At 37.7% G+C, this 24,967-nt stretch overlaps 1 protein-coding gene across 4 annotated transcripts in view; it reads left to right on the top strand.

The window, feature by feature from the left end:
• Nucleotides 1-24,967, top strand: part of LOC125227898 (transcription factor Sp9) — a 136,865-nt gene that overhangs the window by 94,951 nt on the left and 16,947 nt on the right. The window contains exon 1 of one of the 4 annotated variants that reach the window (XM_048132297.1): nucleotides 6,658-6,787. The exons of the other annotated variants lie outside the window; for them this stretch is intronic. Coding sequence (XP_047988254.1) covers nucleotides 6,734-6,787 — 54 coding nt within the window. The 5' untranslated portion in view covers nucleotides 6,658-6,733. Of the gene's footprint in view, nucleotides 1-6,657; nucleotides 6,788-24,967 lie in introns of those variants that run through there. 4 annotated transcript variants of the gene reach the window in all.

Here is a 24,967-nt window from a genome sequence, read left to right as displayed (position 1 = left end):
AGGCTGCCAATTTGTCGACTTAGCTAAATAGCTTTGTTGAGGTTAGATACTTATCTACCTAAGTCATTTTATGTTACTGGTGTTACTATTACATTTGTTCTGACCCTTCTGGCTTGTAGAAATTTAGGTTTCCTTATATTAAGGAGCGGATCCTAAATTTGTACCTTATGGCCAACCTAACTCCTAGGGGGCCATGACCTGTATAAATACACTGCTAATTTATACGCATATCTTTTATTAGGTACGTGAATTGAATACGCCACTTTAGAACCCTGTTTTATTGACACTGTGTTCTATTTGCCATAGAAATCACATTGACGTTTACTGTGCAAAGGTTCTACAGTGGCCTAGGATTCAAATTGGTTTACTGTACACATTTTTTTTTATTATCCCCCTTTACTACCGGCCGTCACACCATCAAAACAAGACTCAATCACTTAAATAGAATAGAATCAGCTCCTTATAATATAACCTATAAAGGAAACAGTTGGCGGGGTTTACGGCGTCGGTCCATTTCCGTCACTCCAAACAAACTACCCCTATGGCTACCGGCCGTAGTGCCATCAAAATAAGAACTCAAACACAACTCAATCATATATTAAGCTACAACACAGATGAGATACCGTTCCCCTAATGTAAGCAAAGAAGAAAGCAGTTGACGAAACTTTCGCCTTTTCCAGACAAACTATCTACCTCGTCCAGGCCGTCGTTCAAGTCAAGAGTCGTGGGATGTATTGGACCCCATAACATTTCACGACTCTTGACTTTCCGAACAGACTATCAATCGTTATAATAAGCTATAACTACAACAGATGAGATACATTTTACTCAAATACATATAGTCAATGAAGGAAACAGTTGACGGGGTTTTCGGGTCCGGCGTCGGTCGTTTCCGTCCATTTCCGCCACTCCAGACAAACACCCCCAGGTCCCCCACGTCTACCGGCCGTCGTGTCATCAAAACAAGAACTCAATCTCGCCAATACCAAACTACTGGGGGTTTGCCTAAATACGTATAATCGAAAGCGGCATATCCAGTTGATACGCTTTCGAATCTCATAGGTAGGTACACTAGGTACCTACGATCAACCAATATGAATCATAGGCCACTCTAGAATCCTGTCGTATTGACACCATGCATTATTGGCCATAGAAGTCACTTTTGACGTTGACTGTGAAATGGTTCTACAGTGACCTATAGGATTCAAATTAGTTGACTGTACTAATATCTACTGTTCGGTTAAGCAACTCGACTTCAGTATACACTTGTACAGTCTTTCCAGAAATGAGTTTTGTAAGGTTTCATGCGTGACTCTAAGGTCCGCTTGAACCAAACCATCTGTCACCGTTAAAGCATTCGTTAAATGTTATTGTATGGAAAGTTCCATATATACCTCTGCTGCGTGACGATGATTTGTCTGTCAAATGTGGTTGATGCAACTGGTCCTTAAAGTCCTAATCCTAAATACAAACCGACTCGTCTTGTATTACCAGAACTGCAGAATATTGTCTTTAGTTTTCATAAAGCCTAAATATTAAGCTAGGAGAAACTGATTTGACACCTATATTTCCAGAGACTTGAGATCTTACCAACACTAAGACGCGTGAACCGCTTTACAGTTGCTGTTTATTATGTACACACAGCTAGTCCCACATTCTAGAATATTTTATTGCCTCGGCCCTTCCTCTAGCGACATCGTAAATGCCAATCCGTTGATGGTTTCACTGTAACTGAAATAGGTAGCCATTTCTAATGAACATAACGGTTTGGTTTTAGTGGGGAGGTACTCAGTGAGATGACAATAATTAAAATGTGACTTGGCGTAGTTTTTGCATTATAACTTTGAGAAAAAGTCAGCCATAACCTCGGAGGAAATATAGACTGGAGTAGCCTTTCAGTTACTTACCCCTCTGCCAAAAAACTTGAACAAATGTTCATAAAGTCACGTAAATACAATTTCACAATCGATTCATGCTCATTCACAGAATCGCCACGACACATATCACTGGTAATTAAAAATGCCCGCTTGTGCTGTGAACACTTGTAATAAGCGCTCAAATACCTCAAGTTTGCAAAAAGATGGCATAATATTCCATTTGTAAGTAGTTTTAATATTGTTATATTACTGTTTTTATTATCTAAATGATAATATTTTTGTCATACGTCATCGAATATCGATTTATGTGATCGAATGCAATCGATTTGAAATTTGTTGGTGGGTAGAAATTACGTCACGAACACTCCCCACGAGACTTCGATTTTTTGCTGTTTAAGAAGTTACCTAATGTGGTTTACAATAGGGTCGATATTTATATATCAATTTATCCATAAAAAGACGCACTCCCCACGAGACTTCATTTATATATTTTGTAAGAATTAACCTAATTTCAATTAGAATAGAGCATATATTATAATAATATTGACAAGGATAATAAAATTGAAAATTAGAAAAATCATTTGACCGAGACTTCGTCGTAGAGATGTGGGCATGGTCGATGAAATACCAACTATCGATAAAAAAGTATGATTTGCAAACCTTGATCACACAATTCATTTGAAATATATTTGCAATTTTCCGAAAGAGAATGATTTGAGTTTTATTACATGTACTTAATAAACTTTACACTTTGAACCAGTATTGAAAACAGTTAATGAAGACTAAACCATTTCTAGTTTATTTATTTAACCAAGTTTGTCTATAATGATTTAGTACCACCAACCGCAGTAAACGTTGTTGATTAGTTAGTCTGGAAAAATAAATTAATGTTTTGTCAAAATGTCAAATATTTCTTTACCTACTAATCCTATTATCCATCGCTAGTCCACCCGCGTGATACCTACTACCCAGGATTGTCATTAGTGAATTTTAATATGATTATAATAGTGCCAAACATTAAACAGATCTAGAAAAAACAACGACATCATTAAAATTATAATTTGCTTCATTAATTATTATCGACTTCAGTTATCGATGCCTGCCTCATCCCTATAGTTTGAGACACACACGTGCGCATTTAGTGTCCGTATACACTGTGTTTCTACGAAGTATTTCCATGTGTGATATGTCTGTGTGCATCATAATGAGCATGTGTTATTTTTTTATCATAATGTGCGTGTGTATTGACAATAATATTTTTTGCATTTGTGAGTACTCCTTTACATGTGTTATTTCCTCACCTCCCGCGAATCTTGGCAGAATTATTTGTACGTAGACGGAACATGAAGGCTACTCCAGTCTATATTTCCTCCGAGGCCATAACTAACCTATTCCTATTTTAAAATTGCAAACGGGACTTAATCGCGTATTACCTATGTTTGAAACACTATGTTTTAAACACTAACCTCCAACGTTTCAAGGACGGAATTGTCCCCGTGGTCTCGGAGCCTGCTCAATTCTACTACAATTTTAAATATGTGGGCAGTTCTCAGGAGGCGCGTTTTTACGTGTCCAAGGCAAAAAACGTCAAAACGGACTGTTCTAAAAATCTGAATTAATTCAGGCATAATCTTTAGCCTCTGTTCTATTTGGTACACTATAAAGTGATTTATTTATTATATGTATAATATCAGTAATAAAATATTTAATGCGGAAAATGACCTTCGGTGGGCATGTCCCGCACCCAGAATTTGCAAAACAAAAAATCATAACTCAAGATGGAGTTGTTAATCGCAGTTGTTATAGATATTCACGTATAAGGTATTAGTTAACCTATCATATTTTCTGTATAAAAATAATATGTCAGCTAAACTCATCGAGCAAAGACAAATTTACCATGTGTCCCGGGCTGGTGACTGATTTCGGTGTAATTTTTTAAACATGACAGAACTCTTACAAATTAGTAGATTAGGGACATAGTGGCACAAATATAGTTAGTTTTAGCTATGTTTTAACCATTCAGTGTAGAGGAGATCAAGTACCGTTTTATAAAGGGGACTTTTTGAAGGTTTCTCAATCGTTCGCAGGTTTTGGTCCCATGTTTTTTTAACATTCGGTGGATCAATTTGCTCCCATAGTTTAAGCACGTTTAAGTGCATTTGTCGTTATGTACGGTACTAATAAATCCTTGAAAGTATGTTATTACGTCATTATGACACCTCCTCTGTATCATGCAAGCTATTGCAGTTATCTCCAAAAAAGCTATAAAATTTGATATCAGTGGAGTTGATTTCCGTGGTTTCGGTGGATTTTTTGACCACCGATATCAAAAAAAGTGACCACCGACTTCGATTGCCACGTTGTAAACTGATTAAATGTCCATTATTTTCTAACATTTCATACTTAAATAGTACGATATACTTTGTAAAAACAAATAACTAGGTTTCTAAGCAAATTAAGCCATACTATGGGTGCAAAATTCTCTACTCAATAACGACTAGCATATTATCATGTTAAATTTAGTAAAATTGCGTGATTATGAGCCTTTTTACATGACCCTTCATAGAATTAAAATGAAAAATATCAATAAATTTAATAATACGTTATATATTAAGTTGATATGTGGAATAATGTGTAAAAAAATGAATTCGTTGGGGCAAATTGATTACAGTGCCCATACATAATTTCGGTGATTTTAAAATGTCAAATTTCTTACAAACTATAAGGTTCTAATGGAGGCCTCCACCACCAATATTTTTTATATTTAGGCTAGATTTTAGTAAATTGACTGACATATCAATAAAGTAGTAAATAAAAATCAGCACCGAAATCAGGCACCGAACGTCATCCCTGAGAATCGCCCATGTGTAAAAATCGTGAAAGTTTATCAGTAGGTATTCCTATTTTGTCGCCAAATCGTGGACAATTTTAAGATATCAGACTTGGAGCATTTTAAATTAAAAAAATGTAAAGGCGGGGTCGCTAGTCTTGAGAAAGGTTCTCGAAATTGAACCGAAACATGTCGAACGCTATATCGACTTAATACGTGAGTAACCCGCTTAAAATATTTTTAAATATGTATGAGTCTCACGGGAGTTTTATAGTTAAAATCATTTTAAATTAGTTCCCGTTTTAAATAGCTCACAGTATAAATGAGTAGGTGTTGGAACTTCGACGAAACGGCTAGGAACGAGACTGTAAATTAAGAAATGCACATTAACAAGTCTGCAAATAACAGTTTCTCATAAAACCGAGTTTACTGCGAGTCTCATAAATTTGACAACGGCCATGTTACTGCCCACGTAATGCCAGTAGCTCCCTAGGGAACATATTACGAAGTATATCTACCGAACTATATTTATAGGCTATGTGCTAGTGGAAAAACAGAATTACAGCCTCATGAAATCTCGTAATTTGATTCCTTTCGCCCTCATGCTGTAATTCCACATCTCAGCGTGAGTTTCGTGTTCAAATTAAAATGTTTATTGCGTTAAGCGGAGTTCGCACGGCGGCCCGCGGCCCGCGAGCGGCCCGGAGCATTTTTATTTCGTTATCCCCGACACGCCCACCCCCCTTCGCACCTCGCCACAATTTCACTATTTTATGAACCCGATGGCACCCCTAATGTCGTATAATGCTTCGCGACTGTCATTTCCGTTGCGACCTTGACAGGATCTCGTACCTTGCTAACTCGGCAATAAGACTGCATTCAACTTGTGGATGTTGGGAAGTATTTCCTCGTGTTATGCGTGTCATAAAACTATTAGCCGCTTAAGCTATTCTTAAAGTGGCAGGACGAAGGAACTCAGGGGTGCCAGGAAGGGCGCCATAATTTTTTTTTCACGTCTACCTTTGGTTTTTAAGTTCCATTACGAATTATTTGGTCGCGTTTGGAAGTTTTTTTGTGATGCGCGTTATATTTCATTATCTTTAACACCTTGTTGGAGAAATAGAGGCAGTTAGAGCGGTAAAGGTGGTGTCTTTAAATTAGAAATAAGCTATGAAATAAGTTATGATTTAGGTAGGTAGATACTATATAGGTATTTTAAATGCTTAGGAATATGTAAATGCATTAGGTAGGCATTACGTACGTAGGTAGTTTTCATGATCGATCGGAGGTCGGTATCAATCTACCTTTTAGTACTATACTATACCTACACTATTACATACAAATTAACATTGTTTATGTAAATTAAAACTTAATATAATTAGGTAGGTAAGTACCTAATCAAATCTTTTTTCTATATAGGTACTAATGTAACAACCTATTACACGTATACTAAATTAATCTAGGTAGATACCTATTAGTAAATGTATAGGTGTAAAAATCCTCACAATATTCATATAACGTTAACCTAAAACTCGCTCCAATCACACATGAATACATTATCCATCAACAATCAAATCTCACATCCTTAAACAAAAATTCTTTCCTCATCTGTTATGCGGAACGGCGATGTCCAACGGCACCCGGCACCAACCCACCAGTGGGCTAAAGACTGAAAATACTCCGCCGAGTAAGCAACAATTTCAAACAAAAACTATAATTATGCAAATCGAGCCGAAATAAAATGGAGTCTCAGTATGCGATCGATACCGCCCTCGCGACCTTGCGGGCGGGGCAGCGCGTGGGCGGGGCGTGGTAAGAGGCTGGGATTGGCGGGCCCCGCCCACTGGTCCCCCGCGCGCCTCGCCCCCGCGAGCCCCGAGCCGGCTCTCGCGGCCGCTATCAGAACTAAACGTCATGCGGACGCCCCGTCGCGAGTAGTGACAGTACGCACTGTAATATTTTTGTACGCACTGTAATATTTTTGTTGATTTTGGTTGCGATGCGCGAGTGTTGAGTGTTGTGGACGATGATCACTGATATGTATGCGCCGCTGCCGGCGCCGCCGCAAAGCAAAAGTATTGTAAGTTTGTTTTTGTTGATTTTATTATTAAATGTTGGTCAGCTGATCATGTGTTTACCATATCAGCCTTAGTTAGGAACAACTTTAATTTTGTTGGTAGCATCCGATTAGGTACTTCATGTTATTTTACATTATTAAATGTAAAAGAATATTTTTTATACATTTTAATTTTTCCACTATAGGTACATGTTTTTAATAGATATTTTGTTTAAAAATATACACAAACAATTTTCTTATAGGAATTTATAACAGTCATAAAATACAATCTTAATAAATCATAATTAATAAATAAGGAAATATTAGGTACCTACCTGCTTATATAAATAAATATTTATATTGGAGATTTATCTACCTGCCAGCTATAGGTACGTTTTTGTCATAACTATTTACCTGCCTACCCGTATAGGCTCCCTAAATACATAACTTGTATCTAATTTTCATTTCTACCGCTATTAGAAAAATTATTATACACCGTGTTTTTTATGTTTTCCATTAAATTTGACACGTCGTTAGGTTCATTATCTGGAACCACCTGGTATATGTTAGGTATCACTTTTATTTAAATTCGCAAAAAAAACTCGTGTTTTTCATACTTATATAAGAAATAATTAATCTGTGCGAAAGACCCTTAAGAATAACATTCAAGTGTCAAGTGATTGACGGCACATCTCAAAACAAATAACATTAGGAAGTGGTAAAGGCTGTCACATGTTCAGTAATTATTTTTATTTTTTTAAGCTTCTTAGAGAAATGAATGTTTGATCTAAAGAAACTTCCCTTAAAGTTAACGGAATTCAATAAAAACAAGGTGTAGAGAGACGTTTATTACTGATTACGTGTATAAATTGTGTTTAAATCTACAATCCTAATATCTATTTACCTCATCAAATCTACATATACATTTCATATATGTATGTACTTGAAAATAGGTATTTCAGTCTAGATCTGTGACACAGCCAAATCCAATTCAAATCAATCGTATCAAGAGCTATTAACTAAAAGATCGAATCGGAATACTACACTATCACAGTAAAATTATAAGTAAGTATCACACTAATACATACGTAATATGTGATTGTGCACGGGAAAACGTCCCACTTTGTCGATTGCTATAAAGCCGCTTTGTCAGTTTATTCATATAAAGATACAGGCAAATCTCGCCTTAATGGTAACCGACAAAGTGGGACGTTTTACTAAACACACTCACATATATTGGTCATCTACAAAAAACCACGTAAGCGCTAGCATGCAACTTACGTCAAACTGTCGCCGACGGCCGTGCGTGTACGCAGCGCGATCACGGATTATGTGAATTAGTGTAATGAAAGTATGATAGGTAAAATAAGTATGTTTATATTCATAGAACACTAACACTGAACATACAAGGTGTTCATTTTAAAAATAAAATAAATAAATATTGGGGGACACCTTACACAGATCAACTTAGCCCCAAACTAAGCAAAGCTTGTACTATGGGTGCTGAGCGACGATATACATACTTAAATAGATAAATACATACTTATATACATAGATAACATCCATGACTCAGGAACAAATATCTGTGCTCATCACACAAATTAATGCCCTTACCGGGATTCGAACTTGGGACCGCGGCTCAGCAGGCAGGGTCACTACCGACTGAGTCAGACCGGTCGTCATTTTAGTAGGTATCTGACTCTACTATACCATCGGAGTAACATCTATGGATTTGCAAGTAAAAAAACATGTAGACGATATCATGCAACTTGTCAGACTGTCGCCGTCGGCTCTGCGTGTACGCATACAGAATATACACCTAATATATAAAATAGTACAAAGCGCAATCACGGATTATGTCTAATGACTGTATGATAGGTACAGTCGAGTTCATAAATATGTGTACCTTTTTTCACCTTATGGCAACGAGTTAAGGTGAGTAAATTAGGTCTCCTTCGCGCATATGCATAATATCTATGATATTATATGTAGGTATGTATATTTGTGTATAAGATATATGTATTGATATTATATGCTATGTACTATATATATATTATATTGATTGGATTGTAAATAATAGTGTTAATAGTTGTCGTAAATTGCCTAATACCTAGTTGTCATGCTCTCTAAATTATTTTTCTTACTGCACCCACATTCGCGAATTTCTGTTTTGCCCTATGGTTGACTGGTAGAGAATGCCTTAAGGCATTAAGTCTGCCATTTGTACTTCTTTGTTTTATTGTGCAATAAAGCTTAAATAAATAAATAATAAAAAATACACATATTTATGAACTCGACTGTACCTATGTTCATATTAATGGAACACTAATAATGATCATATAGAGTTTATGTAACCACCTGATATTTAAGGTAGCAAGTTTTACTACTTATGGGACGACTTCGAAATTCGCAAAAATAATAAAATTCGTCACCCATTGAACATGAACAAGTCAAGTCAAAATGTGTTAGGCTAAGTTTTGTTTGCGATTTCAACTATCGGCTAATAAAATGTTAAGAAAGATAAAGGAAATGAGTGACCTACGCAAAAAAGTTTCATGTTTAGTCAAAAAAATACCCTCTTGTGTGTGACTCTAAATGCGTTTTCACATTATCCGACCCGATATCGGATGTAGGAAGGATTTCAAAAGCAAAATCAAAGATGGCGGCTTAAATGTATGGCATATCGGTCCTACATCCGATATCGGATCGGATAATGTGAAAGCGCACTAACTCTCGGCCTCTGTATGAAAGAGTGAGTCTCGCACAAAACAGTTTTTTTTTTAATATGTTTTAAACTTAAATTTCACCGTTCGCAGACTACTGCTTGTTAAAAATTAATTTAGAATGGTATATCATGATAAATTGTATACTTATGGAGTTTTTATCGCCCATAATAATTATGGTTTGGTTTGGCACCGCGAAAGGTGTTGAAGTGAAGGAAGACACGTGATAGGTCATGCCATGAAGTAACGCTATAAGTAGGTACTTATAAATTTTTATTTAGTAAGTGACCGTGTTCAATTATTTCATGTATACTAATAATCTAATAAATAAATAAATAAAGCCTGATCGAAGCTAAGAACGCTATTGCATCCTGAGTAATTATTATGAAATGAAAAAAGTAAGTATTATGGGAAAACGGAACACAGAATAGCTACTTACTAAACACTGACATTTTACGTAAGTAGGTAATCAGCAAGTTTAAATATTACCGTACTGACATTTGCAATGTATGGGTGTTCAGCGTGCTGCTATTAAGTTAGGCAAGTAAAATAAAAAAAAATGTTTCTACTTATTTCCAAATAATAAATTGTGCCCAAATAAATTTAAGAAATACGCTAACAGAGTTTATTGTGATCAGTGCGCGTAGCCGAATGTACAAACGCTCACGATAATATCTCTTTCGTAGCTATCTATCTCTATCGCTCTTGCAAATATCGCTCTTGGCGCGACAGAGTCAGACTACATTTCTACGATGTTTCGGTGGCGTTTCGCATCGCAGAAATGCCATTCGGCTACGGGGCCTGTATAGTGATAATAAAATGAAGGTACTTAAAATCGCCGTCAATAGAAATTGTCAACAATGTAAACAAACCATTCTATAAAATATCAATATTCTATCACAATTTTATTACTTTAAAGGTTGAGGATCATAATGTGATATGAATTGATTAAATAACACATGGATTTAGCCAGTATCTGATGAGTTAGAATGAAAATTAAAGACATTTTGACTACAAGATTTGTTTACATTGTTCACAAGTTCTATTAACGGCGACTTTACACAAAGTATTCAATCAATCTGACAATTTCAAAAATCCAAAAAGGATTTAACAGAAGGGCGTCAAATCAAACGTCAATATTTGATCGAGGACCGTTCGTTCCCAGAGTTGCCACTGTATTGACACTTCGTGCCGGAATAACCGACTGTTTCGTTGATCTTGCTTCTCCCTCGTCGAAAATATATTTTGTCATCGGGTGAATCGGGTCCCGTTATACAATATGAAGATCGAAGCGTATTCTAAATAAGCTAGTGATAGACTTGAAACAATTTATTTGATTGGAAAAGATTTTACAAAAAATTAAAGGAGCACTCGTACAAAAATACTTACCTATTGACTATCATTTTATAGAGGTACCTACTTAGATATTTTTTGTGTTAATGACCTTATTAGTTATTCAGTGAAAAATTAGAGCGGTGGCATGACCTAAATATATAGATATCTACTTAACTATTCTTAATTTTTTTTTATCTAATTACCCTCTCTACCTAATATGTTACCTGTTTACCTACAAAGCTTACAATTAGAAGAGTTAGAAGAGTCGTAATATACTCGTATTAGGTATGTTAATATTACGTTTGTAGGCAAGTGGTTTCGACTGTATCACCAACATAAATAGACCAGTTATTCTCATGTAGATACTTCTATCGACCAGAACTCGCAATGTCATCTCTTGAATCTATACATCGAGTCCATTATGCGTGTCTAATAGGTTTTTTTGGCGCTGGGCCATTCACGGGCGCAGCGTGAAGCCGCGTCAATGGCCATTGTGGCATCGAGTCGCCGGCGACCGACAAACTTTTATTTGTAACGGGCCTAAATGGCTGTTTTGAGGATTAAGGTGCCAGCATTGTCATCGCTCGAATATCGGTACGTTACCATTTGATTCGACCCTTGAAACACGCAATAAAAATCCCTATCCAACTGCCATAGGAACTTTGATAAATGAACATAGCAGGACTGGAAATGCCGTTTCAGTGCGGAACAATGTTGAACGCAAAATGGCATTAGCCTAATACGATGAGTTCCCCACAATGTGCTCTTGAGATCTGTCACTTCTGATAGCTTTTTGCCACGGTTTACACGGAGGATTACGCTCTTCAACGTTAGGATTATGCGACCACTTACAGGATAGAGTGTACTCTAAAAATGTTTACGAGTGATTATTATTGTAACGTTCGTGCCGTATTTGTTTGAGGCAATTAAATTAAAATAGCTGTCGTGGCAGTCAATTAAAACTGAAAAATAAAACTGTACACGTACGTTAACGGTTCGGTAGCGCCCTTCATAACTCTTTTCTGGCAGCGAGGCGTCGTGTTTAACCCTTTCATTGACAAAAGGTATTTAAATTAAGCTGTCGAGGAGATTATATTTACTGCGCCGCAACGGGATCCGAGCCGTGTACCTACACTGCTGTTTTTAGAACGACACTGTTGCAGACATTGAAATAGATAACGAGTTTCTTGAAAGACGCTTAATTGAATTTCATGCGGGAAGTTGTTGAGTGTAAATAGCAAATAAATGATAGCGCGATGACTACGATACACGGCTCTTTCGCTTGTAGATATTTATCGTGAATATCGTTGCGGTCGTTCGATCTTTAAAGCTGGCTCTGGCGAATCTCATATCAGCCGGCGAGTTTTCTAACTAATTGAATGTTATTGCATACCATACACTAATTTATAGATGTATTGAGATAGGTAGCTCGCGTTCGTTCATTAAGCTGTCTTGGTAAGTTATTTATGCGGGCGTCCGTCAGCGCCGCGCCGGAGTGGCGACAAATTTAACAATGCCCGGTATCTCGCTTTGTGTCGCCTTTCTTAAAAAGATCGTTAATGATGTGCGAATCTGTCTACACGTGTCACCGTCGATTTATGTCGATTCTTCCTAATTGTTTTATGTCGCGTCGATTTTGTGCGTTATTTCAGCCGTGCACGGTTCATTGGCGTCCCAATTCTCGAAATATATTTGGGGAATTTAAATTTACTCGGTGCTTGCGTTGACGGGGAGCTTGCCAGTTGTTTGCGTTGTAGGATCAACTAGTAGCGGCAATTATTCAGTGCATGCTCCCTACTGCGGTTTATTAAGCGACTCGACATTCGCCACACATAGGGCCGTGTAAAAACGGCCCGACCGCAAGCCAACTGCAGTTTCCTGCCCTAACCACAAATAACCGTTTAATAATTTTAATATTGCTTGTTAGCGATGTTAATTTTCTAGAGTTATCGTTTGCCTATAATTTTTATTGGTTCTAATTGTACTAATAGTTAGAGAATGGTGAAGTAGGTGTTTTAATATTAACTAATAGAATGCAAGCCGTGGCATGCAGGCTAAGGTTGGCATAAAACTCAAGTAGCGACATTGTAACAATACACCCACATTGTTTGTTTACTTTTAATATGTATACCTATGTGCAACCCGTTCCTAGAACAAAAATCTATTTATACATATGTGTAATATCGCGTTTCGAAGCAAGTTTCGTGATCGCCTGCTATCGATCCACTTCACCGTCATAAATTGATCCAACTTTACGAAATTGAAACTATCAATCACGATATTACATGTCGCGTAAACTAGTTTATTTACAACACAAGCACAGTGACAGTAAGTAATTTAGCTACTTTTTGCAACATCTTCCATTTGTAATAATATTATTAGTTAGCGTGTAGCGAGCTGCGCCCGCGCCGGCCAATTTCACATCCACTCGGCGCAGCCCGTCATTACACTGCAAATATTACAATTACGACCTACTGAGATGTTCCACTAGTGACGTGCCTTTTCATTCAATAGTTTTTACTCAACACTCGGTTTCCTGCCATGAATTATTTATTTCCTTTGAATATTTACACTAGAGCGATTTCAATTTTAACCCGTATATTACGACTTTTTTATTATTTAATTAGTCGGCGCTATTATTTTCATTAAAGCATATCGTATCCGTATCGGCAGTTCTTACCGCAGTTAACATATTATGGTCAATAAAAAGGCTCGTTGAAAAAGTAATCACTCATCCAATCACTGAACAAACATGGGCCGCGCGGATTCGTCGCGCTCCTGCGGCAATCACTGCCGATGATTGCTGTCGATGCTTTGGTGTGCCGCCCTTCCTAATGGAAGGATCCGCTGGCGTTGTGACTAATATAGGAGGATCCTTTGGGAGTCATTAAACGTCGTCAAGAGCTTCTGAAGGCCCGATAATGATCGTAATCGGTTGGCGGAGGTTTTTGCAAGGTCACTGCATTAGCCTGGCTTGTTAGTGGGCCGAGGAGCAAGCGCGACGAGTAATGAACGGGAGGAGTGCAAGTCACGGGGCAGGCAGAGGCGGCCGCCGTCATCGCGCGCGTCATCGCGCCCTGTCAATAAATGATGCCCCGACAACGGAGAAGGTTATTTTCGAAGAGCTCCACTAATTAATGCCTTCCACTTAAAAAAGGTTACTTTACCTACCGAAGAAGCGGCATCTTTGTTCTACTGTCAACTCTTTTAAAGTGTTTGAATGGGTAATGGTGCTGGTAGCCCTATTTGTTCCATGCTGTAAACGTCATTCTTGTTGTGGGATCATTATTTACTTATTTCTAATTATAGTACCAGTCGCTTCATCATCAATGAAATTAAACATTCCCTTATTTATATGCTACATACAAACCTGCATGGTCACTTGGTCAGCTATAAGGTAAAGCGGGGCAAATCTAAAGGGGGGCAATTGTAACTAGTCCATTTTTTCCATGATTACACTATGATGTTGAGTTCTACATGTATCCACTGAACACGCCTACCATATATAACCGGTGGACACTATATTTAATAATGCAAACATTGTAAAACATGGAAAAAATGGACCAGTTACATTTGCCCCCCAGTCGAAATTTGCTGTACCTTAGGCATATTATGTGTATGTACACTGAGAGAAAATACAACCAGTTTTCATGTTCGTTCAACAAGTTTTTTGGTTAAAATAGCGCCTACGTGCTCTTTGGTTCAAACAACAAGCTACTTGTCATTTGAATCGGCAATATATTTGAATCAACAAGTCTAATTTATAAAAACAACCTGACACATATTGTTTTAAACATAGTTTGGCTGATTCAAACGGATAAACCGCAACAAGTCGAACTTGTTAAATTCACAATGCAAATTTCTCTCAGTGTATATGAAGCCTTTGTTTTCAAGCGATATCTATATCTTATCTTAGCAAAATCTTCACTATTTTACGTATCATCTTCTCCAATAATACTCTTGCCCTTATTCAACCCCATCATACCTGAGAATCATCGAAGCATCGATATTTGTAAAACTAAATCCTGAACTCTTTCCTTCACAGGGGAATCTTTCCAATAGGCCCTTAAGACAATATCAAATGCCAATACCGCCACATAGCTTAGTAGTCAGGAAAAAGAGTGCATACATTATGTGCATTAGAATATTTAACAAAATTCCTGTAGCTCTAAAAACCTTGCCAATTCAAGAATTCAAACGTAAACTCTATGAAATGTTATGTAAGTGTTGTTTTTATAGTATTAATGACTTTTTAAATTATAAATTTCAATCTAAATTTTAACTTAAATTTTTATGTGTATGACATTATTTTCGCATTTTTAATTATTAGTCCATATATATTCTTTTTTTATTGTTTTGTAATTTCTATGACATGTTTATCCCTAATTTGTTAATAATTTTGATGTATAATTGTATTATAGCCTCATATTGTAACATTTTATAATAAGTCTCGTTATATGTAAGTTTTCGTAGCGAGCCAAGCCAATATACAGTGCATGTACACCTGTATAGGTAGAATCTTGGAGATTCGAATATAAAATATTGTACCTAACACCTAATAATGTAAACCCAATATTCACATGCAAATAAATCTCATTCATTCATTCAATCTAAATGTAGCAGCAAGCAAACCTAGCCTATAAGTCTATAATCTGAGGTACTACTGTAGTTGCTCTCTGGCTTTTGCGCATGATCTGTGTATGTGTAATATCTATGCGTATATCAAAATTTGATCATTGAACCCCAACCACATCTGTCCTCGCAATCGCAATGTTTTGATTCCCTCTATCTTCCCTACTTACGTCACCGGCAGGCGATTAATTTAGTAGTTGAGCCGAGTCGCGGCCACCCGCGGGGCTCCGGGGCACCCCGCCGCGCCCGCGGAGCGCTAATTGAAACTGACACCGATAGCGCCATTCACTGTCCTTTATCGGACTGTTTTGTGAGAACAACAAGTGGAAAAGGATAAAAATCGGTCATGCTCTTGGTAAAATATGGGCATTTTCGCGAGAACAATCATCAAGAATATTTTTTCTAAGGTAGGTAAATTTTATGTTTTTCCTACTTAGAATCACGAGCTTTTTCGATCTAGGACAAAAACCAACAGACAAAAAAATGATCCCAAAATGTTCTATAATTTTGCATACTTTCCACTTTGTAACCGCTGTACAAAGTATTTGAGAAATGGTAACGAAGTGGAAAAATTCAATTTAGGACGCTTTTTTTTTACCTAGTAGGATCGAAAGAGCTCTGATTCTGAGTAGGAAAAACATTAAATTTACCTATTTTGGAAAAAAAGGTTTTGAATCTTTTTTCGCAAAAATGCCCAAATATAAATAATGCGAAATATTCTCTGAAAATATATAAATACCTACACAGATTGACCTATGCCTTAACTATTTCGAAGCTTGTAGATGGATACTGGATACCAGGGTAGCCAAACTACTTATGGAGGTGGGTACTAATAGATTAAATCTCAGTAACAAATAGGTATAAGCGTTGTGATGACCACACATATAAAAATGCTTACCAAGACGGTAGCAGAACATGTTAAACAGGATCTCCACCGTCTAGTCTAAATACTTAGTACATATAAGAGGACGTGAAATCGTCACTTCACCAGTGTTCCCTGATGACTTTGTAACCATTTCTGAAACAAAAAGAAATTTTATTATTCCAAATCCTTGGTCAAAGTCTTGTAATGAGTTTCACCATTTTTTTTAAATAGCCCGTTTATGTGTCCCACTGCTGGGCAAACCTATGAAAAATTCCGAGCTATTGAAACCGAGAGAGAGGTATTGATTTGACGACCGGTCTGGCCTAGCGCGTATTAGTGACCCTGCCTGCTATGCTGCAGTCCCGGGTTCGAATCCCGGTAAGGGCATTTATTTGTGTGATGAGCACAGATATTGGTTTCTGTGTCATGGATGTTTTCTATGTATATAAGTATTTGTATATTATATATTGGGTTGGTAAGAAAGTAATGAGCGAATCATAACCAATATTGTAATTTTTATTTAATTTATTATTTTAATCATTTATCAAAAATATAACGGCCTTCGTTATCTACTACTTGTCTCCATCGTTCTAGTAAAGAATGAATAGCATCGGCGAAGAAGTTCTTAGGTTTAGATTAAAAAAACTCAGCTATGTACTGTCGTAGATGGGCTTGATCATCGAACTTTTTTTCATTCAAGGCATTGCTTAGCGATCTGAACAATGCGTAATCCGTAGGTGCCAAGTCTGGAGAGTACGGTGGATGAGGTATCACTTTCCAACCTAGCTCTAATAGCTTTAGCCGAGTCACTTTTGCAATGTGTGGGCGAGCATTGTCGTGTAAGAAAAAAACTTTAGCATGCTGTGGACGATTCTGACAGATTTTTTGGTTTAAATTTTCAAGCTGATTACAGTATACTGATGCGGTAACAGTCATTCCACTTGGTAGGAGTTCCCAGTGAATAATACCATGAATATCCCACCAAACGGACAGCATAACTTTTTTCGGGTGAGGCTCTGTTTTTGGTGCCTCTATTCCTTTTTCGTTTGGAGCTAGCCACTGACGTTTGCGTGTGTGATTTATATATAAGACCCATTTTTCATCTCCAGTGATAAAATGGTCCAACCAGTTGAATGTGCGGTGAAAAGACAGAAGTTGTATGCAGATATCAGCACGGCGGTTTAGTTGGTCTCTATCAAGTTCGTGCGGTATCCAAACACTGTATTTGTAGTTTTTTCCCAACTCGTGTAAATGTGTTTCTATGGTGACATGAGAGCAGCCTAACTCGGTAGCAAGAGTACGACTCGTTAGCCTCGGATCTCCTTCAATTAAGGTTTTTAATTTGGCTACATCAATCTTCACCGGTCGACCAGACTTAGGTTGATCTGATAATGAAAAGTCGCCACTACGAAACCGCTGGAACCATCGTTTCGCCGTGGCCTCAGACACAACTTCAGGAGCAACACGCTGACATATATTACGCACTGCTTCGGCGGCTGAATGGCCAGACTGAAATTCATATAGTAAGCAATGCCTTACATGCACTTTTAATTCGTCCATTTTCTCCAATATATCGTTGTCTGAGTATCTGCAACACAAGCCTTCTTGAACTTTCCGTGGGACTCAGTCAATCTTTTTAAGAATGTCCCATATTTTTTTTTAACTAGGTATAGTTATGCACAGTTACTGATTCCTACAATTCCACACACTCTAGAATGATCCGATCCATCACAATAAATTTATGTCTCAACAATAAAACCGCTGCACGCGTCCCATTCAGCCTTACAGCAAGAACCATCGGAAATTGCAACTATTATCCTTACCATCCGGCTTTTAAGTGTAAATTTTCCGTTTGCAATTTGTCGAGAGGGATTTAGATTTAAACCAACAGTCTCCTTGTAGAGTGGCCATTAAACGCAGCGGTTGGGGCTGTTATGAATTTGGATATATCCCTCATCCTGTCTTCCCTTTGTGACTGTACAGATATAGGTTAGGTACTTTGGTGCGGTGACCCTTACAATATTTAGAGTAATAAATACTATGTCCATTTTCAATGTAAACAGAAATAAATGGCAAAAGATATCAAATATCTTCAGGCAAACGAACACAACCGAACTGACATGTTGTTTATATGTGATGTGACACTGTCACCAAAACTTTTTCAACCATAGTTCTGTTTAAAACTGTTACATATACGAGCTTTATGTTATTGTCAGTCAACACCTATTAGCGTAAGTTCCAACACAATATGTATTTGGGAGAAACGAAAACAAACACTCGAAGCTGCCGCCAACATTCGATAAACAATATTTGCATACGAGGTGCATCGTAGGTACGATGTGCGTCAGCGAACATTTTTTTCCTTTTATTACAAATTGTGACTTTCGTAGGTACCACATTTTCACTTACTATTAAGGACACCTTTTTCAAGACCGTCTGGCGCATTCGCCTGCCAAGCGGTGCTCTGTTTGAGTCTGGTAAGGTGCATTAGGGTAATTCCGAATGACAGAAATTCTCGGGTAATTTTGGAAGGGGAATCTTTATATGATGGAAATAGAATAGAATAGAATAGAAAACGTTTATTTGGTGAAAATATACAAGTAAAACAACAATAGCCTTAATCTATATACATCTTAAACTAAAGTCACCAAAAAGGAAATAGTGGTGATTTTTATGCGACTTTTGAAATTAGACGCCTTTCGGAATTACCCTAATGCACCTTATGGGCATTAATTTGAGCGATTTACAGTCGAACACAGATATTTCTTCCTGTCATCGATTATTTCCATATATTTTCTTTGTAAATGTACCTATATCATCGTCTAACACCCAAAATGCAAACTCTGATTGGGGCTAGATTGATCTGTGTAAGGTGTCCCCACAATTTTTATTTATTTAACTTTTTCTCATATACTCGTACATATTTATACGAATTACCCATGAGAGCTACAATATGGTGGTACATTTTGCTTGACAAAAGCACAATCATATTCTGTAGCTGTAAATCTGTAACTGTACTGAAACAGCCTAGATCTCCCGCTACGAGTTAAACGTACCGTTACGCTTTCAGTTTAATCGATATGAATTTTTGTTCCCCCGCTCAACCCCTTTCTTGTACATTACGCGAGGTGCAAGCAGTAATTTTCTAAATGCGCTTAAGCACATTGCCCGCTGTCACGGTTATTAACGAAGCTTAACCTACTTACTGTTTACTTATTTAGTCTCATTTGCAAGCTTAGTTTGTAATTAAGTAATTACAAGCGGACGTGAGAGGCGTGCTTTATCCAATTTTGAAAAAACCGTTGCCGACAATTTTTCAATTATTATGATCGATAGCCGGAAAATTAAATCAATTTAAACGGAATTAATCGATACATATCCAGTCACGATCGGTGACTAGACTTAGTAATCTAATAAACATCTTTCTTGTAGATCGTTACTGTACCTAGTCAACGCCATTTGATCTATGTCTTTCTATTTTTAATTAGGTAATAACTAATAGGCTAACTCATACACTTTATTTATTTTTCACTTTCTCTATTTGCGCACACATTCTTACTGATTGGCATATGTAATTTTTAGTTACTTGTTTACAATTAATTTACATCCCAAACCTAAATTATCAAACGAAACTCAAATGCAACATTTTTGTAAAATGCTAAACATTGAGACGCAGGCGCAGTAAAGCTACAGGGCCTCTTGCCAACGCCATATTCGCTTACGCTTCGTAACCTTATCATAGCTAGCTCTCCCTATCGCTATTCTGAAGTGGCGCGATGGAGTCAGACTGGGCATTTTCGCGAGAACAATCACAAAAATATTGTATTTATGGTAGGAAAATTTTACGTTTTTCCTACTCAGAGTTACGAGCCCTTTCGATCTAGGACAAAAAAATGGTCCTAAAATTTTCTATTATTTTGCATACTTTCCACTTTGTAACCGCTATACAAAGTGTTTAAAAAATGGTGACGAAGTGGAAAAATTAAATTTGGGACGCTTTTTTTTACCTAGTATAATCGAAAGGGCGCGTGATTCTGAGTAGGAAAACATTACCTATTTTAGAAAAAACGTTTCTGAAAATGCCCAACTGCGTTTCGATCGTCAATTCGCCACGTAACGTCGCTGTCAACGAGTCGACGATTGTCATTTCGGCAAGTCTTTCGCTCCAATAAGGAACAACGATAAAGAGAGCGATAGGATAAGTTACGGAGCGTAGAGGATTGTAACATTTGCTAGGTGCCCAGCCCTCCCGAGTATTCATGGAGGCTCTTCGCTCCTGGTGAAATATAGCGCGGGGTAATGGCGCTCGCGACCCTCTAATGGCAAGTAGCCGGGAAAAGATTGTCGAAAGGAACTGAGAGCGTTTATTGTTCCTATGTGTTGTCAAAAAATCAGCTGGCACCTACTGTTTTAAAGTGAAATATAATCTTACTATAAAAATCTAAAGCAGGAGTTCGTCTCAGAATCTCAATTATTAACATTAGAAGTATTAGAACCTCGAAAATACATCTTCTTAATTAAATTAGTACATATTGTGCAGATAGGTCCAGAATTTTATTTTAGATTCACTCCAATTTGTATTTATTGTTTCAAAATAGGAACGACATCTTTACATACCTAAGTTTGCGTAAATGAAGCATAAACCAGCGATAATTGATAATAATGATAATACGCCTTAACGCTTAAGTGATTTAAAATAAAGCCTTAGTTATAGGTTACACGATTCACCCTTGTTGACCTTCTGCCGTGCCGTTAAGTTTTTACTTAGACTCGATGCCACGCACTCCAAGTACTGATACAGTTGATGTGCTTGTTCAAGCACGTCTATGTAGGGTGAGCATAATTAGTAGAGATGCCACGTATAAGCGGCAACTACTCGGTAGTCGGCCTATTCGGCCACTTTGATGACCAATTTGGCCGAATACCAATCACATCTATCACACCTAACAAAAACTACCGCAAACCACTTTGTTTAAACGAAGATCTTTATACAGATTTAAAATAATTGTGTTAATCAGGGTTAGATTTGATTGGCATTAACTATATTCACTAGAACTGGGCCACAATCTTACCATACGCTATGCTTTTTTAGCGAACAGTGTTTACTTACATTTTTACTTGTAGTAACGGATAGGGTAAAGGTCAAAGGCGGGGTAAGTAAGTGTATTCTGACCCCCGTACAAACCGTAACACGGTTCCAATACCAACGTACCAATACGTACCAATGGTAAGGCCGAGTAATCGGCCTGCAGCCGAGGCACTGGGCGAATATTCGTCCACAACCACTATCCGGTGCATCTCTAACAATTACTGTACGTCCATAAACGCAGCTGACAAGCTCTGCGGTCGCGGTTCTCATTCAGCACCCGCCATTCATAACAGGCGAGTGGCGGGGCGAGTGACCACAGACGTGTGGAACGTTTAGCTCAATTTGCGTAACGTGCAGGGACAGGAGAAACCACAGGCTACTTTATATGTGAATAACACATACAAAATTTGTATTTTGTACAATAAGAAACATAAACAAAAACGAGGTGAACTCAGACGTCTAGACCATACGCAACCGAAGGACGAGATTCATATACGAACAAATTGATACCTAATGAATACAATGAGAGCATTTTATCTATCAGGAAACTAACTTATTTTCATATTATGAAATGTAAATTGATTGCTAGCAAAGTGCCTACTCCTAATATTAAAACTATACAATGATTCACTCATAAATCGAAAATACATAGTACAATCAGATTTATAACAGGATTAAGATTAATTTTGAGGTCTCCAGTTTATTTGAGGTTAGCTAGACAAAGATATTGATTAATCTAAACCCTGCTATTGATACTTTCATCACATCATCGGCTCGTTCACCCGAGTGCTATGATTCGATTCCTATCAGAGATCTACGGCACGGAATAGGAGAAGTACTTAGGAGGTCGCGTGGCCCGGACCGCCCGTCGCGGCCGACGCCGCGCTATGCTAATTCAATTGTGTAGAGGATAGCGCGATACCATCGCCTTGCATTATCATAATAATGCGCGAGTCACCTCACCGTCGACATGCACTCGATACACAATTTGTAAATCGATACCTCACTACAACTTTTCGGGCCTTAAAACAATCGTATTATTTCACTGACACAATGGAAACACGCATCCATCACACGAACAAAAGCATCACAAAAACTTGACAGCGCAAAACAAGAACCTCAACAGAGTGTTATGACTGTTATGAGGCACTTACTCCAAGTAACATGGAAAGAAACCTAGCATCTAGGTAATCGATTCACAGAAGTGTTGAAAAGTGGCGAAAGCTGTTCTCAGGCGTCCGCCCGCGGCCCGTAACCGTACCCACAGTTCTTGCCGGCGAATACATTCATCTAGCGGGATGCAAATTGAATTATGGGACTTTTTGTGGCCGTTCAATTGTTTAATACGTCGCTTTGTTCTTGCGCCGCTACGTGACGATTGAGCACTCAGCGCCTTGTAATCGCCGCGGTCTTCCAGCCACGATTGTTCCACACCATAGTCAACCCGGCCCACCAAATTATAGTGTTTCGTCTTATTACCTAATTGTTGCTATTGTTACAAATGACTAACTGCTTTTGAAAATCTTACGATCTATCTCTTATTACAATTTATATATCTTCTTAACAATTGTTCTGTGAACTCTATAAGGTACCTACTTGTACTTATTCATGATTTTCGATTCGTTCGATCGAGTGTTTAGTTTTCTTCTTGAGAAAATTGGTGTACTTAAAATTTCACGCCCAACACAACCTTGGGTATGTATACGTCAGTCACGTCCCAAGCTCGCATGGCTGTCCAAATAATTAACTAGTTACATTGTTGAACTCGAATAAACACAACAGTGTTGTAACACTTGGTTTATCTGTACTCACCTAGGAGTAATTGGAAGGAAATAACGTCTTGAAACTCTTGAATTCATAATTGTTCTTTTTTGCGAGGACTTCAGGTCGTTGGTGCCTTTGTGGTTTAGGCCCCGCGGCGATGCGTCGGTAATTTTCTCAGCAATTAATACCCCACGTTCAATTTGCTAAATGTAAAAAAATGTGAAACAGAAGTCGAAGAAAATTACTGAAGCCACATCCACTCGTAGTTCCACGCTATTACCGAAGGAGCGAATGAAATGTCAACTAATTGCAGCTTGCCATTGTATTGACATGTGCTATTGCGGTTTTTATTGACAACGCTGTCATTGAGAAGGTCGCTAATTCATACGTTGGGAACAGCATAGAGTATGAATAACAATTAAAATAAAGTTGAAGAAAATATTAAAGGATCATTTGCTTTCCGAAATGTCACAATGTAAAATTACAAAACAGGTTTAGCTAGATAATTATCGTTTTAGACAATCGTTGTCAAATCGGATAGACAGTCAGGGCAATAAAGCTGGTCTCGCGTGCCCTGCGGCACACTTTAGTCTAACCATTTTATTTGTTTGTTACTATGGTTTAAATTGAGCTAATTATAATGATTTCTGAGGAAATTACTGGCATTAAGTTGCTACCAAAAATACGTGAGTTTAACGACGTTTTCCGAGAAACGAGGAGAGCGGGCCGACGGCGACGCGCCGACACACGCGATGCTGCTATCACATTGTATTCCTTGTATGCAATGCGGCCTTGAACTTATCTACACAATGCTATCAATGTGCTTTAGGGTACTCGCTTGTTGAAAGTCAGTGCCAGATTTAAATATGACACACATTAAAGGGCACATTGAGTAGTACATATGTAATATTACGACGATGATACACCTACAGGCAAGTAATATTTTGATACTTACATTTTCCATAGCTATTATAAATATTAGAATATATTAGGTACCTACATATATCGGAAGTTTAAGCAGGCTAGCAACAACCACAATAACTGGGCTAATTGTAAAGTTGTTTTACTTTGATGTACAGTCAAGTGCAAAAATACGTATCGAAATAATCGTCTCATAAATATGGTACTACGCTCTTATTACACCGGACTAAAATGCTATAGGACATATTTTTGAGTAAGATGTGTACACCCATATTTTTACACTTGACTGTACTATACGATTTATAAAAATACGTGTTTCAAGTTTGAACCATCTTTAGAACAGAATTTTTTTTAGAAACAAGGCAAAGTGAGATTTTCAAAAACAGCTTTATACCTGTAAAAAACGGGTATCTATTACGTACAGTTTTTTTTTTTTTTTAGTATGGATAGGTAGACGTTTAACCACGATCACACCTGATGGTAAGTGATGATGCGGTCTACGGTGGAGCACGCTTACCTATGAGATACCTATTTACTCTTGCTTTAAAGAGACCTGGATTGTATTCGTGCGGAAACACAGACTCAGGCAGGGCATTCCACTCCTTGGCGGCCAAAAAGAGTTTGACCAAAAAGAGTACAAATTAAAAAGTGGGAACATTGTAGTGTCATCCCTTTCAAATCAATATACGTGAGAAACGGGACGACACTACGATTTCTACGATGTTGGCACTTTTTAATTTTGGTCAGATTGTACTCTACCTACCGCAGTGGCCGCATGGACTAGTGTTAAAGTAAAGACGTAAGCTGAAAACGTATTCAATTCAGGCGAAGCTACGGTAACTTGGTCACACGGTCGCTTTTCTTTAGTATGTGAT

This window comes from Leguminivora glycinivorella, chromosome 7, assembly GCF_023078275.1.
Source record: "Leguminivora glycinivorella isolate SPB_JAAS2020 chromosome 7, LegGlyc_1.1, whole genome shotgun sequence".
In the NCBI taxonomy this organism is placed as follows: Eukaryota; Metazoa; Arthropoda; class Insecta; order Lepidoptera; family Tortricidae; genus Leguminivora; species Leguminivora glycinivorella.
Note: the sequence above shows the minus strand (reverse complement) of the source record. Positions and strands in the feature narration are given on the sequence as shown.